This window comes from Triticum urartu, chromosome 2 (assembly GCF_003073215.2).
Source record: "Triticum urartu cultivar G1812 chromosome 2, Tu2.1, whole genome shotgun sequence".
NCBI classification, from domain to species: domain Eukaryota; kingdom Viridiplantae; phylum Streptophyta; class Magnoliopsida; order Poales; family Poaceae; genus Triticum; species Triticum urartu.
This window is the reverse complement of record NC_053023.1, coordinates 677429502-677446798: the sequence shown is the minus strand read 5'-3', so window position 1 is coordinate 677446798 and position 17297 is coordinate 677429502. Positions and strand designations below refer to the sequence as shown.

General features: G+C 48.4%; 2 protein-coding genes across 4 annotated transcripts; one reads left to right on the top strand and one right to left on the bottom strand.

Moving 5' to 3' along the window:
• Window positions 1–11113: 11113 nt before the first annotated feature.
• LOC125539662 (probable purine permease 11) lies at window positions 11114–13397 on the top strand. Of its 2 annotated transcripts, none has more exons than XM_048703163.1 (2): window positions 11114–11279; window positions 12007–13397. In XM_048703163.1, the coding sequence occupies exon 2, from the start codon at window positions 12107–12109 to the stop codon at window positions 13142–13144; it is 1038 nt and encodes a 345-aa protein (XP_048559120.1). In that variant the 5' UTR covers window positions 11114–11279; window positions 12007–12106; the 3' UTR covers window positions 13145–13397. The 2 variants fall into 2 exon arrangements, with proteins under 2 accessions (XP_048559120.1, XP_048559119.1); XM_048703162.1 differs by having other exon boundaries at window positions 12003–13397.
• A 74-nt stretch (window positions 13398–13471) lies between these two features.
• LOC125539664 (ribosome biogenesis protein BRX1 homolog 2-like) lies at window positions 13472–17107 on the bottom strand. Of its 2 annotated transcripts, none has more exons than XM_048703169.1 (9): window positions 16918–17107; window positions 16232–16473; window positions 15976–16117; window positions 15516–15594; window positions 15266–15390; window positions 14740–14841; window positions 14566–14634; window positions 14385–14483; window positions 13472–13799 (listed from the first exon to the last, which is right to left on the bottom strand). In XM_048703169.1, exons 2-9 carry the CDS (start codon window positions 16432–16434, stop codon window positions 13662–13664), a joined length of 957 nt encoding a protein of 318 aa, XP_048559126.1. In that variant the 5' UTR covers window positions 16435–16473; window positions 16918–17107; the 3' UTR covers window positions 13472–13661. The 2 variants fall into 2 exon arrangements, with proteins under 2 accessions (XP_048559126.1, XP_048559127.1); XM_048703170.1 differs by having other exon boundaries at window positions 16232–16476; window positions 16918–17103.
• Between the last annotated feature and the right edge of the window lie 190 nt (window positions 17108–17297).

Genomic DNA, 17297 nt, shown 5'->3' with positions numbered 1-17297 from the left:
CAGACATGGCCTCGGAACACAGTAGACCGAAAGGTCGAGCATGAGTCGTATAGAAGATACGATCAACATGAAGATGTTCACCGACGTTGACTAGTCCGTCTCACGTGATGATCGGACACGGCCTAGTTGACTCGGATCATGTAATACTTAGATGACTAGAGGGATGTCTAATCTAAGTGGGAGTTCATTAATAATTTGATTAGATGAACTTAATTATCATGAACTTAGTCTAAAAATCTTTGCAATATGTCTTGTAGATCAAATGGCCAACGTAGTCCTCAACTTCAACGCGTTCCTAGAGAAAACCAAGCTGAAAGACGATGGCAGCAACTATACGGACTGGGTCCGGAACCTGAGGATCATCCTCATAGCTGCCAAGAAAGATTATGTCCTACAAGCACCGCTAGGTGATCCTCCCGTCCCACAGAACCAAGACGTTATGAACGCTTGGCAGACACGTGCTGATGACTACTCCCTCGTTCAGTGCGGCATGCTTTACAGCTTAGAGCCGGGGCTCCAAAAAAGTTTTGAGAGACATGGAGCATACGAGATGTTCGAAGAGCTGAAAATGGTTTTTCAAGCTCATGCCCAGATCGAGAGATATGAAGTCTCCGATAAGTTCTTCAGCTGTAAGATGGAGGAAAATAGTTCTGTCAGTGAGCACATACTCACTATGTCTGGGTTACATAACCGCTTGTCTCAGCTGGGAGTTAATCTCCCGGATGATGCGGTCATTGACAGAATCCTCCAGTCGCTTCCACCAAGCTACAAGAGCTTTGTGATGAACTTCAACATGCAGGGGATGCAAAAGACCATTCCTGAGTTGTTTGCAATGCTGAAATCAGCGGAGGTAGAAGTCAAGAAGGAACATCAAGTGTTGATGGTCAATAAAACCACTAAGTTCAAGAAAGGCAAGGGTAAAAAGAACTTCAAGAAGGACGGCAAGGAAGTTGCCGCGCCCGGCAAGCAAGCTGCCGGGAAGAAGCCAAAGAATGGACCCAAGCCCGAGACTGAGTGCTTTTATTGCAAGGGAAGCGGTCACTGGAAGCGGAACTGCCCTAAATACTTAGCGGACAAGAAGGCCGGCAAAACAAAAGGTATATGTGATATACATGTAATTGATGTGTACCTAACCAGTACTCGTAGTGACTCCTGGGTATTTGATACCGGTGCCGTTGCTCATATTTGTAACTCACAGCAGGAGCTGCGGAATAAACGGAGACTGGCGAAGGACGAGGTGATGATGCGCGTCGGGAATGGTTCCAAGGTCGATGTGATCGCCGTCGGCACGCTACCTCTACATTTACCTACGGGATTAGTTATAAACCTCAATAACTGTTATTTAGTGCCATCTTTGAGCATGAACATTGTATCGGGATCTCGTTTAATTTGAGATGGCTACTCATTTAAATCTGAGAATAATGGTTGTTCCATTTATATGAGAGATATGTTTTATGGTCATGCTCCTATGGTAAATGGTTTATTCTTAATGAATCTCGAGCGTATTACTACACATGTTCATAATGTGAGTACCAAAAGATGTAAAGTTGATAATGATAGTACCACATACTTGTGGCACTGCCGCCTTGGTCACATAGGTGTCAAACGCATGAAGAAGCTCCATGCAGATGGACTTTTGGAGTCTCTTGATTATGAATCATTTGACACATGCAAACCATGCCTTATGGGTAAAATGACCAAGACTCCGTTCTCAGGAACAATGGAGCGAGCAACCAACTTATTGGAAATCATACATACTGATGTGTGCAGTCCAATGAGTGTTGAGGCTCGCGGTGGCTATCGTTATGTTCTCACCCTCACTGATGACTTGAGTAGATATGGGTATGTATACTTAATGAAACACAAGTCTGAAACCTTTGAAAAGTTCAAGGAATTTCAGAGTGAGGTTGAGAATCAACGTGACAGGAAAATCAAGTTTCTACGATCAGATCGTGGAGGAGAATACTTGAGTCACGAATTTGGCACACACTTAAGAAAATGTGGAATAGTTTCACAACTCACGCCACCTGGAACACCTCAGCGTAACGGTGTGTCCGAACGTCGTAATCGCACTCTATTAGATATGGTGCGATCTATGATGTCTCTTACCGATTTACCGCTATCCTTTTGGGGCTATGCTTTAGAGACTGCTGCATTCACTTTAAATAGGGCTCCGTCAAAATCCGTTGAGATGACACCGTATGAATTATGGTTTGGGAAGAAACCTAAGCTGTCGTTTCTAAAAGTTTGGGGATGCGATGCTTTTGTCAAGAAACTTCAACCTGAGAAGCTCGAACCCAAGTCAGAAAAATGCGTCTTCATAGGATACCCTAAAGAAACTATTGGGTATACCTTCTACCTAAGATTCGAAGGCAAGATCTTTGTTGCCAAGAACGGAATCTTTCTGGAGAAAGAGTTTCTCTCAAAAGAAGTAAGTGGGAGGAAAGTAGATCTTGATGAAGTATTACCTCTTGAACCGGAAAATGGCGCAACTCAAGAAAATGTTCTTGAGGTGCCTGCACCGACTAGAGAGGAAGTTAATGATAATGATCAAGATACTTCTGATCAAGTTCCTACTGAAATTCGAAGGTCCACAAGGACACGTTCCGCACCAGAGTGGTACGGCAACCCTGTCTTGGAAATCATGTTGTTAGACAACGGTGAACCTTCGAACTATGAAGAAGCAATGGCGGGCCCGGATTCCGACAAATGGCTAGAAGCCATGAAATCCGAGATAGGATCCATGTATGAAAACGAAGTATGGACTTTGACTGACTTGCCCGTTGAACGGCGAGCCATAGAAAATAAATGGATCTTTAAGAAGAAGACAGACGCGGATGGTAATGTGACCATCTATAAAGCTCGGCTTGTCGCTAAAGGTTATCGACAAGTTCAAGGGGTTGACTACGATGAGACTTTCTCACCGGTAGCGAAGCTGAAGTCCGTCCGAATCATGTTAGCAATTGCCGCATTCTACGATTATGAGATATGGCAAATGGACGTCAAAACGCATTCCTTAATGGTTTCCTTAAGGAAGAATTGTATATGATGCAGCCGGAAGGTTTTGTCGATCCTAAGAATGCTAACAAGGTGTGCAAGCTCCAACGCTCGATTTATGGGCTGGTGCAAGCATCTCGGAGTTGGAACATTCGCTTTGATGAAATGATCAAAGCGTTTGGGTTTACACAGACTTATGGAGAAGCCTGTGTTTACAAGAAAGTGAGTGGGAGCTCTGTAGCATTTCTCATATTATATGTAGATGACATACTTTTGATGGGAAATGATATAGAACTCTTGGACAGCATCAAGGCCTACTTGAATAAGAGTTTTTCAATGAAGGACCTTGGAGAAGCTGCTTATATATTAGGCATCAAGATCTATAGAGATAGATCAAGACGCCTCATAGGTCTTTCACAAAGCACATACCTTGATAAGATATTGAAGAAGTTCAATATGGATCAGTCTAAGAAGGGGTTCTTGCCTGTGTTGCAAGGTATGAAATTGAGCTCAGCTCAATGTCCGACCACGGCAGAAGAAATAGAAGAGATGAGTGTCATCCCCTATGCATCAGCCATAGGTTCTATTATGTATGCCATGCTATGTACCAGACCTGATGTAAACCTTGCCGTAAGTTTGGTAGGAAGGTACCAAAGTAATCCCGGCAAGGAACACTGGACAGCGGTCAAGAATATCCTGAAGTACCTGAAAAGGACTAAGGAAATGTTTCTCGTTTATGGAGGTGACGAAGAGCTCGTCGTAAAGGGTTACGTCGACGCTAGCTTCGACACAGATCTGGATGACTCTAAGTCACAAACCGGATATGTGTATATTTTGAATGGTGGGGCAGTAAGCTGGTGCAGTTGCAAGCAGAGCGTCGTGGCGGGATCTACATGTGAAGCGGAGTACATGGCAGCATCGGAGGCAGCACATGAAGCAATATGGGTGAAGGAGTTCATCACCGACCTAGGAGTCATACCCAATGCGTCGGGGCCGATGACTCTCTTCTGTGACAACACTGGAGCTATTGCCCTTGCCAAGGAGCCCAGGTTTCACAGGAAGACCAGGCATATCAAGCGTCGCTTCAACTCCATTCGTGAAAGTGTTCAAAATGGAGACATAGAAATTTGTAAAGTACATACGGACCTGAATGTAGCAGATCCGTTGACTAAACCTCTCCCTAGAGCAAAACATGATCAACACCAGAATTCCATGGGTGTTCGATTCATCACAATGTAACTAGATGATTGACTCTAGTGCAAGTGGGAGACTGTTGGAAATATGCCCTAGAGGCAATAATAAAAAGCATTATTATTATATTTCCTTGTTCATGATAATTGTCTTTATTCATGCTATAATTGTGTTATCCGGAAATCGTATTACATGTGTGAATAACAGACACCAACATGTCCCTAGTGAGCCTCTAGTTGACTAGCTCGTTGATCAACAGATAGTCATGGTTTCCTGGCTATGGACATTGGATGTCATTGATAACGAGATCACATCATTAGGAGAATGATGTGATGGACAAGACCCAATCCTTAAACATAGCACAAGATCGTATAGTTCGTTTGCTAGAGTTTTTCCAATGTCAAGTATCTTTTCCTTAGACCATGAGATCATGTAACTCCCGGATACCGTAGGAGTGCTTTGGGTATACCAAACGTCACAACGTAACTGGGTGACTATAAAGGTAGACTACGGGTATCTCCGAAAGTGTCTGTTGGGTTGACATGGATCAAGACTGGGATTTGTCACTCCGTATGACGGAGAGGTATCACTGGGCCCACTCGGTAATGCATCATCATAATGAGCTCAAAGTGACCAAGTGTCTGGTCACGGGATCATGCATTACGGTACGAGTAAAGTGACTTGCAGGTAACGAGATTGAACGAGGTATTGGGATACCGACGATCGAATCTCGGGCAAGTAACATATCGATTGACAAAGGGAATTGCATACGGGGTTGATTGAATCCTCGACATCGTGGTTCATCCGATGAGATCATCGTGGAGCATGTGGGAGCCAACATGGGTATCCAGATCCCGCTGTTGGTTATTGACCGGAGAGTCGTCTCGGTCATGTCTGCTTGTCTCCCGAACCCGTAGGGTCTACACACTTAAGGTTCGGTGACGCTAGGGTTATGAAGATATGTATATGCAGTAACCCGAATGTTGTTCGGAGTCCCGGATGAGATCCCGGACGTCACGAGGAGTTCCGGAATGGTCCGGAGGTAAAGAATTATATATAGAAGTGCTGTTTCGGCCATCGGGACAAGTTTCGGGGTTATCGGTATTGTACCGGGACCACCGGAGGGTCCGGGGCCCACCGGGTGGGGCCACCTGTCCCGGGGGGCCACATGGGCTGTAGGGGGTGCGCCTTGGCCTACATGGGCCAAGGGCACCAGCCCCACTAGGCCCATGCGCCTAGGGTTTCCATGGGGGAGGAGTCCAAGTGGTGGAAGGCACCTAGGTGCCTTGGGGGGGAGGGAATCCTCCCCCTGGCCGCCGCACCTAGGAGATTAGATCTCCTAGGCTGCGCACCACCCCCCCCTTGGCCCTCCTATATATAGTGGGGGAGAGGAGGGACTTCATACCCAGCCCCTGGCGCCTCCCTCTCTCCCCGTTACGTCTCTCTTCTCGTAGTATAGGCGAAGCCCTGCTACTGTGACGCCCTGCATCCACCACCACGCCGTCGTGCTGCTGGATCTTCATCAACCTCTCCTTCCCCCCTTGCTGGATCAAGAAGGAGGAGACGTCTCCCGTCCCGTACGTGTGTTGAACGCGGAGGTGCCGTCCGTTCGGCGCTTGGTCATCGGTGATTTGGATCACGTCGTGTTCGACTACATCATCACCGTTCTTTTGAACGCTTCCGTGCGCGATCTACAAAGGTATGTAGATGCATCCAATGACTCGTTGCTAGATGAACTCCTAGATGATCTTGGTGAAACGAGTAGGAAAATTTTTGTTTTCTGCAACGTTCCCCAACATATAAAGGAAGTTTGTATGTGGTTACCGAATGTTGTTCGGAGTCCCGGATGAGATCCCGGACGTCACGAGGAGTTCCGGAATGGTCCGGAGGTAAAGATTTATATATAGGAAATCCTGTTTCGGCCATCGGGACAAGTTTCGGGGTCATCGGTATTGTACCGGGACCACCGAAAGGGTTCCGGGGGTCCACCGGGTGGGGCCACCTGCCCCGGGGGGCCACATGGGCTGTAGGGGGTGCGCCTTGGCCTACATGGGCCAAGGGCACCAGCCCCAAGAGGCCCATGCGCCTAGGGTTTCAAGAAAGGAAGAGTCCCACAAGGGGAAGGCACCCCTAGGTGCCTTGGGGGGGAGGGAAACCTCCCTTGGCCGCCGCCCCCTAGGAGATTGGATCTCCTAGGGCCGGCGCCCCCCCCTTTGGGCTCCCTATATATAGTGGGGAAGGAGGGCCTCTCAAAACAGACCTTTTGCCTTTGGTGCAGCCCTTCCCCTCTCCCAAGTCCTTCTCCTCTCCCGTGGTGCTTGGCGAAGCCCTACAGGATTGCCACGCTCCTCCACCACCACCACGCCATTGTGCTGCTGTTGGATGGAGTCTTCCTCAACCTCTCCCTCTCTCCTTGCTGGATCAAGGCGTGGGAGACATCGTCGGGCTATACGTGTGTTGAACGCGGAGGTGCCGTCCGTTCGGCACTAGGATCTCCGGTGATTTGGATCACGACGAGTACAACTCCTTCAACCCCGTTCTCTTGAACGCTTCCGCGCGTGATTTACAAGGGTATGTAGATCCACTCCTCCCTCGTTGCTAGATGACTCCATAGATAGATCTTGGTGACACGTAGGAAAATTTTGAATTTCTGCTACGTTTCCCAACAGTATTACAGTATGATGATTGTTATTTTTTGGTCTAGAAAAATTTTAGGAACTTGACTTGGCCCCCCATACCAAAATCCTGGCTCCGCCCCTGCTCACTGGTTGCAGCATTGTGGTTGAACCGATCATAGCTTTTGGTGTCGCCACTTCCAGCATCCCTCTCTGTCAGTAGCAGCATCGACAAGCGTGATCCAACGTCGTTGATTGTCAGTCCCAGCGTCATCGGGGCGTGGCTCCCGCACGTGGTTGTCGCAGTTGCACCATCGCTGGCGGCCGATCCCAGCATACCTCGCCGCGGTCACACGTCAGGTGGCTGCCATTTCGAGCACCAGTGGCTGCTAATTGAAGCACCAGTGGCTGACATGGTGCAAACTGATCGATATGTAAAATCCTAACAAGTAATTGCGAGGATTCATGCCGTAACGTCCACTTTACATTGTGAAAACTCCAACGTTCGAATCAAACGGTTCAAACACTTTTAGTCATCTAATGTCGATCACCAAATCAGTCTAGACCGGATAGGATGTTCGAAATCCCAGATACCCTCCTCAAAGTGGGAGGAACCTTAGTGGAGTCTGGACAGTCTGCCCTGTCCACTATCAGTTGGACCATGTCTCCCCACAACCCACGTCAGGAGGGCCTCCGCACGGTCCGCTGCTCGCATGCACGATGAATGATCCTATCCACCCTCATCGTACTAAAATTATGTGGCGCGCCAGGGTCGACTACCCCCCTTCCTAAAGAAGATCGCCGGTGTAATCATGGTTGTTTTTTTTTCTTTCTTTTTTAGTGAAAAACTCCACAAAATTTATTGATAATGAAAATGTTTATGATGATAAATGACTTCTTAAAAAATGCTAAGTGGGATAACTGGGAGCAATGCTAGAGCTACGTAAAAAGTTCTACGTAATTAACATAACGAACCAGGTGGATGAATATGATTGGAGGTAAGGCGAAGGACCAATAATGCTACATTCATGAATGATTACGGGGAGGTTTCACGGACCCCTTCCTTTAATTCTCTCCACCCCGCCTGATTTTTAGGTGGGTGGGGCCAGTTGTGTAGCTAGGATTTTCCCACGCCCCGGACCAACTACAAAGGAACAGTTTAAATGAACAGTGGTAAAATGTGAACAGTCAACAAAGAAATGCATTGCCACGCCCTATGCCATAGCCAGGGTAGCCTGGGGCCTAGCTACGCGCTTGGGTGGCGCCCTCCCTCCTTCTTAACCCCAATCACCATTTGCCAAGTCATAATTACATGGTAAAACCCCCGTAATCATCTGTGAATGTAGCATTACTCGGGGAAGGACGGGTCCATCCCCTAAAAATAAGGAGGGAGAGGTTTAGTTGTTAGGTAGTTTTCCTAAAGTGGTACGTAGCTCTTGGTAGACGCGGGATTTTTGGATAACTGGTGTCACAAGTGCACGATGAAACGATACCTCCGGTTACTGAAAACAAACAAGAGAAACAATCATTTTGGGTTAAATTTCAACGCACAAGTGACATGTCATGCAGGATCTGCGTGTCCGTTCTTGAATCTTTGAACGATTCCACTACTCGCTGTTGTTACATAATCTGGTCAAGATACCTACGCAAATTGGTCGAAACGTGCCAAGATGTTTGTGTAAATAATATAGCCGGCGTGATGTGACAATATGGTGCGTGCCAGATAGCACTTCTGGGGTTGGAATCACACTGACAGGTAGAAACTGTAGCTTGCTTTTGGATCTTAGCTGAAATCTTATGAAGAGTGCTACTTGGAGGGAGTATTAGACGTTTTTGTAGGCCTAAAAAAACCCTGCAAACAGGAGAGATGTGAACCTGTCAAAGAACCTCTTTTCAGTCATGTTTGATTGCTACTCCTAGTACAACGATTTGATGATTTTGATGTGCAACATGAGACTAGTCTTAAGCTTTCACTATCATCATCATTATCATCGTCATCATGGGAGCAGTACGTGTCGATTTCAGGGTTAGGGAAAATTTTAGATCAAGATTTCAGGGAGAATTGACTGATACTGGTTGGTTTAGTGTGTATCTATCTGCACATGGGCGACGACTATAGTGTTAAACAACACGTCTGTCAATAAATATGGTGCATAGTCAAACTTTTCTAGGCCTCCTTTAGTTTGGAGGAATTTCGTAGGAATTCGAGAGGATAGGATTTTTATAAAAAAATTTCCTTTAGAGCCCTTTGGTTCATAGGAATAGATTCCTATTCCTACATAGGATTGGTTCCTATCCTCCACATTTCATAGAAAAATAAAAATGAGCCTAGACTCAATGGAAAAATTCCTTTGGTGTCAACCAAATGACATCTCGTTTCCTATTCCTACTCATAGAATTTAAGGTACATGCCATCTCATTTCCTACAAAATTCCTATTCCTACGATAATCCTATCCTATGAACCAAGGACATTTTCAAGGCGGATCCGTAGACCTCCCGCAATCGCCCGTGTTATCCGGACCGCAAAAATCATCCAATACCGACTTGTATGGGTGGTCCGGACGTGATTTCTCCCGTAAACCGAAGACAAACGTGGGGAGATTTACGGAAGTCTAGACCGATCTCAAGCCTGCTTCAGACCGTCCTGGCCCACCAAAAACCCCTCCCCTCTCCCGCGCACGCTCCTACCCGGCACCAGCTGCCCGCATTCATGCCGCTGTACAGCGTGCCGCTCAACATTGAAGACGGCTCGGGGCTGATGCGACCTCTCACTGCCTCTGCCATTGAAGCGCCGCGGCTGCCAATGATGCCGCCCGCGATGCATCTCCGGTGTCCGCGCATGTTCAATGGAGACATGTGACTGCACGGGACTGACGGATATCTACCACGCCCATTCAATGCCGCTGACCGTTCTTCTGCCGCCATTAAGCAAGCTCGTCGGCTGAGAAACCCACTCCGGCGCCGCGCATTGACGCACCCGGACACCTCGCCTCACCGGAATCCGCTATATAAAGGTGCCACACCCGGCTAACTCCACACCACAACACCAGTCCCTTCACATCCTCCTCCCTTGCAATGCATCGCCCATGACCGCCAGCGGGAAAGCACTGTGAGACAGTCTGCCGCCGGAGATGAAGCACGCGATGGATGCCCTTGCCGCCTCTTGGCATAGCCGTCGTGCCAGGCCTACCACGAGGCAGGTGGTGGTGGTGTTGTGCACCGCTTCCTTGAAGGCATCGTCTTGGAGCCGGCGGGGATGATGGGACCGACAATGGCTTGCTTCACATGGTTTGTGAGGAAAATTGCTCACCTTTGTCTGGTGTAGCGTCTGATTTGGCAACCATAATGATGGCGAGTTGTGTATGGTCACGGCAGGGCTCTGGTAGTCGAGTATGTTCGGCGTGTCCGGTAGGTTTCTCTTTGTCTCAATGTGTCATCATGGAGTCGGGGCTACCTCGATGGAGCCTAGGCGGTGACGTTGATAGCTGATTGGTGGTCTTCGAGGTAGTCCTGGCCATGGGAAGCTCGGCCCGGCCCGAAAAAGCCTGACCCGGCCCAGCCCGACGCTGCTCCCGGGCCAGGCCCGGGCCTAGGTTTTTTGTCTCGGGCTTGGCTAGGCCCGGCCCGAGGTTTGGCCAGGTATACTTCGAGGAGGTCTAGCTTGGGTCGTGCAAATCATGCATATTTCTTCCGCATGTGATCATCTTCAAAGTCAGAATTGTCTCGTCGCCATTGTTGGTGGTCCGTTGTTTGGCATAGCTCCTTGTAGGTTTTGTGCGGTTGCTGTGGTAGGGGCACCGTTGATACTTGTTTGCAGTGAACTCTGAGTCGCTTGCGCGGAGAGGAGTGATGATGGTGATGTTTGCATTCGACCTTCATGGTGGTCCTCTCTTCAACAATGTGGGTGGATTTTGTTTTGATGCCCAGATCGACAGGCGGTGCGCCTTCACGGCATTTGTAGCAGTTTTTATCTGATTTCACCAAATTAATTTGGCAATTCTCTTTTTTTCATGGTGCTACAAGACAAATATTTTAGCCCCGATTTAATAAAAGTCTATCACGTGTGTGCCATAGTCAAGCTCGAACTAATGCACCTCAATCATGCATCATCTGGACGGCGCATGACAGGTTTGAGTGAGATGTGGGGGCAGGACTTCCAAACATGTAGACCAAAGTTGCTTACCCTGTTGGCGTGGGGTCCTCCACCGTAGATAAAATAAATATCACCCAATCATGGTGGAAATGGATGTGAGCTCACTGGCATCAAACAATTGGAAACAATTCGGCGACCTGGTCAGTATATATGCTGCTAGGAAGCCAGGGGTCCGTCGCTCGTAGCACTCACTTATTAGCGAGGGCCGAGGGGTGTGAAGGAAGAACAACAACAGGTGAACGGCGAGCAGATACAGACACCATCTCGTTCTGCTCTTGGCGCAACATGTCGAGTCCTCAGGAAATCCAGCTCCAGGTCAGAGGTAATCCTCCTCTACTTGCGTTCCTCGAGCGTGATTATGTGTATCAGCTGTTTCGGTCAGTCCTGATGGTGCAAACAATTTGTTTTCGTGATGTTTAACTGGCTGCGTTCCCAGTTCCCACCGGTAATCTTGGGAAGGCGGTAATTCTTTGTCAAAATGGTCGTCATGATACGGTGCCCGGCGATCTCCATGCGTCTGGCATGGCCTGTTCTTGCTCTGGTCGCGGCCCTTCAACTAGCTAGCAACGCAGTTCCACAGTAAATTTACCAACTAGCAACAAGCATCCACATGTAATTTCTCCACCTTCTTCAAAATATCCGCCGCCTAAACACTTCCGCCAAGAAAAAAGCAATCGAAAAAGGAGCTACCTCACTCATTACATCTGCAGTTCTGCACGTCGTGCATGTAGCTTTCATGTGGTAGTATTTGATTGGAGACAAGCAAATCATTGGAGAGTGGAAATAAATACAGAGCACCCATACCATACCGGTCATCTTATCTTCATGTGAGTGAATTCAGAAGTTGTTTCTTACAAGCAAATATCTAAACCAGTAGTTGGAACTTGGAATGGAAGCAAAGCAGAAACACGTAGCCCTGGCCTACAATCAGAACTCAGTTTCAGTTTCTTCTGCAAAAATGAACCGGGCTTTACTGATGCACTTTGGGAGTACTAAAGAGATCCACTCACTAAAATTACGTCACCTTTTCTGTCCACTGATTAAGGTAGTGTCCCGGAGCAAGAAGAATCGGGCCATGGCGAGAACGGCGCGGGGCCGAAGGCCGCCGAGCGACGACGGCCGGGGACACGCGGCGTCAGGTGGTGGCTGATGGTGCTGCTGGACATGCTCGTGGTGCTCTGCGGGCAGACCGTGGCCACCCTGCTGGGCCGTTACTACTACAACTCCGGCGGCAACAGCAAGTGGATGGCCACGCTCACGCAGTCCGGCGGCTCGCCCCTGCTCGCCATCCTCCTCCTCCTCACGCCGCGCGACCCCGTCGGCGAGCCCCGGCCGGCGGCGGCCAAGATGGTGCCCATCTACCTCGGGCTGGGCACCCTCATCGGCTTCGACAACCTCATGTACTCGTACGCGCTGCAGTACCTGCCGGTGTCCACCTTCGCGCTGGTGGCCGCCACGCAGCTGGCCTTCAACTCCGTCACCTCCCGCCTCATCAACGCGCAGCGCTTCACGGCGCTCATCGCCAACTCCGTGGTGGTGCTCACCTTCTCGGCCGCGCTGCTCGGCGTCGGCTCCTCCTCCGACGGCACCTCCGCCGCCGACCTGCCGCGCGGCAAGTACACGCTGGGCTTCATCCTGACGCTGTCTGCCTCCGCCGTGTTCGCGCTCATCCTGTCCCTCTTCGAGGTCACCTTCGAGAAGGCGGTCCGGGGGAGGACGCTCCGGTGGGTGCTGCGGGTGCAGATGTGCACCAACTTCGTGGCGGCGACGGTGGCGGTGTGCGGGCTGCTGGCGTCGGGGGAGTGGCGGACGATCCCGGGGGAGATGGCGGCGTTCGAGGACGGGAGGGCGAGGTACGTGGCAACGCTGGTGGGGACGGCCGTGTCGTGGCAGGCCATGTCGGTGGCGACGCTGCGGCTGATCACGAGGGTGTCGTCGCTGTTCGCCAACGTGACGGGCACCGTGTCGTTGCCGCTGGTGCCGGTGTTCGCCGTGGTGCTGTTCGGGGACCGGATGACGGGGATCAAGGCCGTCGCCATGCTCATGGCCGTCTGGGGGTTCCTCTCCTACGTCTACCAGCACTACCTCGACGGCCGGCGCGCCGCGGCCATGGGGGGTCAAGGTGGAGCGGCAGAGTGCTGCGTCTGCAAGGCGCGCGCGGGCGGCGAGGCCGCTTTGCCCGCCTGAGACGTCCCACGTGCTCGTGTTCGTGGCCAAACAAAGCTAAAATTACAGTAGTGGTGTCCTAATAGCACTCTCTCTTTTCTTTTTTGAAAATCATTCCTACATCCTGTTTGTTGGAGACTTAGAATTCAGGCCAAGTATTTTAGAAACCATAGTATACGAAAAACAATGTATTATAACATGCAGGCACGAAATGCCACAGCAAATACCTTCTCCAAATATTACTCTAATCAACTGATCCTAGCGGAAAATGACATGAGATGGTATCAATCGTTTTTACAGGCTTTGCTCATTTGCTTGCAACTAGTATATCAGTGGCAAAAGACAAGGTGAAACACACAGCCAGTAGCAAGGCGATATGGATATGAGCAAGAGCGAAATCCAGTTGTTTACATAATAAAACACATGCTTTGATTGTCATACCAGAACTACCACATAATAGTGCAAAATTCAGTGCTTGGCGATAGCCAGCATGCATGGGTTTGACGATCAAATTCATTGGTACAGTCGCCCGCACTAGCTAGTCTTCCCCTTTCCAAAGATCAGCAAACTCGTCGGGCTCGAGGGTGTTCTCCATCTCGTGCATCTTCCTCCTCACCTTGGCCTTCACCTTCTTGGCGTACTTGCCTGCCTTCTTCCGTTTCTCCAGTGCGCGGATCTGGTGCTCCAAATCAATGAAACCGTTATTAACCCCCGGGTGTGGATCAGTACATGTCAAAGCATACATGAATATGCATACCCTGGTGAGCTGTAAATCTTTTTCCCCAGAACCACAAAAAGATACCAACCAGACGATAGCACTAATCTATTCTAGGTTTGCAGATCAATCATGATTAGTTAGTTAGGTCCAACAGAATGGAGCAGTAGTGTACAAGGAGTACTGTATCTGAGAGAAACATAATGGATGACACGCATTTGAATGTTCCATTCCAATGGTGCAAACACGATATGCATCTCATTTCATGAAAAATGTGCTCCTCGTAATACCATATTTGATATCAAATCCCATTCCAGAACACAATAAAGCTAACTGTGCACCAGCGGTACCAATAAATAACATGACACTACAGATCATTCAACTTGACGATTTTCTCAGTTCAACTTTTATTTCAAGCAAAGAAACACAAGAAACAGATAATATAACTATTCCTTGATGACCGAAGAGGTAAGACCAGATTTTCATTACAAAGATGTCTGAAATATATGTACTTAGTCCAAATCAACTGGTGAAAGCAAGCTATACCTGATTGGGAGACACATAGAATGGGTTCTCGAACAATGTGGGGCCACCAAAACTACCACCAAATATTTTTATTGGATTCAAACAGAACCTGGGGCCAACCTACACACAGCAATTTCATTAGAATATTGATTAGCAAACAAGTTATATAAACCATCAAGATATAAGCTCACACTACTTTTACCTCAACAAGTGTCATTTTATCTAGGCCTCCTTTATCAACTTTGTCAATCTCATTGTGGGGTACAGATATCTGTCAAGTATATCATTTGATAAGTTTCAGATGGTGTTAATAACTTGACAGGTTTTAAGTATTGAAACTTCATCGTAATCAAAACTCTAAAGACCAAGACATCACCTGGTAATTTCTGAACCAAATGTGGTCATCCACAATGGAGAACACAAAAACATGATCATGAAAAGGTTTTGCCTTCCTATGATCTTTTGGAGTAGCAAAAACCTGCATTTACAGCAATGGGCAATGAGTTAGCTCTGACAGTCTATCATTAAAAGAAGAGCATGTCTCCACTGGATTACTAATTTGACTATGTCGAAGTATATTATCACCTCTGCTATACTAATATAGCCTGGGTTATTAAATATGAATCCTTCCTTCAGAGGCCTATATTATTATAAACATAAAAAAGAGCAATAGTGGATGCATTACACCCACATGCTAGTCTGTAACTACTGTGTGGACAAATATGATCTTACCGTAAACATGCATCAAAAATCAAGTTTAACCTCTTTTGACACCAACTAAATAAGAATAAATTGATCTTGCAAAAACCGAAGTTTTCTTTTTTAATACAGGTCAATATCAGCTTTGTTCAAAATGCTGATAACACATGCAGCATAATGTAACAAGCCAAATCATCACGTACTTGTGTTATCATTTCCTTCAAGAGCTTCCAATGAGGTTGCTGGTCAAAATTTGAAGAAAATGTTAGCAGAGGACGTGACCCTTTCAGATGGTTGCCGGTGAGCTTCAGTTCCTCCATGGTGTGAACTGCACGTAAATGTTACAGGATGGTTGGGCATTAGTAGATGAATCATCACGATAAAAATACACACAGTACAAAATGCAGTGCATGGTAAAACAACTGAATAACTACTATTGGTGTGAGAGTATACCAGCATTGACTAGAAATTTCACTGATGGCCCTGCAGGGGACTTGACCATCCAAAGGTAAAGATCTTTCTGTTTTCTGCACTGCAATATACACGCAGAAGATGCTTCAATATAAGAATTAGCAACTCTAGTGCATATTTAAATTGTCTAATTTTAGAGCGATAGTAAAACAACGTGGAGTTGACAACTTTTAAACATTGTGAAACAGATAACAGACAGTGTGGATTACAAAGCTCAGTAAGGTTCACACCAGAACAATGATATGGATCAGAATTAACTCTGAAGTTGATTTCACACCACAAACAACTAACCAGTTCCATGTTAAATGCAGTATGATTTAGCAACCGTTAATGTTCCTATTATGTACTTCTCCTATCAAAGTAGGCAACCTTGAGGTGGTCGAAGATAAACTATTTCCATCAAGCTAGCAAGCAGGCAGCGAGCATAGTATGTGTGTAGTACCTCGAAAAAGAGGCAGCTGGAGCAGCTCCTGAGCTCGACCAGCTCGTTGAGCGCGCTGCCCTTGCTCTGCTTGGACTCAACCTTGCTGTCCTTCTTGGCGTGCGGCAGCAGCGACACCACGTTCTGCATCAGATGCCGGTACCTACGCACACCGCAAACCAATCCACAAAACACTTAAAGTCTCCCCACAAAAGCATAGGTCTAACAAGCACCACCACAGACACAGAAGTCGGAGCAGCGAGGGCATTGCGCTGACCTGTAAATGATGCGGCGGGAGCACGTAATGAGCACCTTCTCCTTGTTCCGGAAGAGCGGCCCAGCGTCCTTAGGAGCAGGCTTGGCGGCCGAGTCCTTGAACCCAAAGAGGGTGCGTTCCGGCCGCTCAGGGGCAGAGTCATCAGGCTTCTCTACGGCAGCAGAGGCGGGAGCATCGGAGCTGCGCTTCCTCTTCTTCGCCATGGGGTGAGACGCTGGGGCTTGAGCACTTGAGGGCAAGATCTACTTCAACATTGACACTAATTATTAGATAACAGAATCACGAGGAGCACAAATGTTGGCATCGCAAATGCGTCACATATCAATAATCCATTCACATTGCTAACGAAGCACCCATACATCTGGACTTATCACCCAACAGAGAACACTTGCGCGCAAGAGACCGTTTCTAGAAAGAAAGAAAATGCATTGCTTGGCGAAGAGGGACCCTCTACTTAATCGACACCAAGTCATTTGTTTACCCAATGGCCAGCAAGCGCCACAAAGATTGTGTGTTCTTACAAATACGTACATACGCATGCTCTGCTGAACTAATCAGTGTGCAGTGCGAAACTTGTACTGTCGCAGAACGCAGGCCATGCCGAACTGTTGCCACGGCTGGACGGGCGTGGGGCACACGGAGCACAAGAGAACGCAGGGGGAGAGGGCCCGAGCGAGTGGATTTACCTATGCCGGGGTCGAGGAAGAAGCGGCCACCGGAGGCGCGGCGCGGGGGGCAGAGCTGTGGTTCTCCGAAGGCACTCCCGGCAACAACGCTGCGGTGGTTCGTCTGGACAAGGTAGGAGGAGGAGGCGGCGGCGTGGAGGTCCAAGGAAGGAAGGAAACCCTGAGTTTCTGGGCGATGTTGATGCTGGGCTGCGGATAGTCCACTTTTCATCGTGTTGGTGGGCCGGGTGGGCTGGGCTGGGCTGGGCGTGTGTGTGGCGAGCCCATTCAGATTTGGATTGGGCTCCTCGCGGACGCGGCTTGCCTGTTCCGATCCGGAATACCCGGGTTCTGGAGTAGTAAAAAAACCGCCAATCTCCATGGTTTGGCGTCTTAAACCA

Excerpts from the sequence above, each read along its gene's own strand:
- LOC125539662 (XM_048703162.1), top strand. The coding sequence starts at position 11,243 with ATGTCGAGTCCTCAGGAAATCCAGCTCCAGGTCAGAG. Across the intron at positions 11,280-12,002 it reads AATCCAGCTCCAGGTCAGAG|GTAGTGTCCCGGAGCAAGAA; the intron begins GTAATCCTCCTC and ends CCACTGATTAAG.
- LOC125539664 (XM_048703169.1), bottom strand. The coding sequence starts at position 16,434 with ATGGCGAAGAAGAGGAAGCGCAGCTCCGATGCTCCCGCCTCTGCTGCC. Across the intron at positions 14,842-15,265 it reads TGAAGGAAATGATAACACAA|GTTTTTGCTACTCCAAAAGA; the intron begins GTACGTGATGAT and ends CTGTAAATGCAG. Across the intron at positions 13,800-14,384 it reads TCTATGTGTCTCCCAATCAG|ATCCGCGCACTGGAGAAACG; the intron begins GTATAGCTTGCT and ends TTGGAGCACCAG.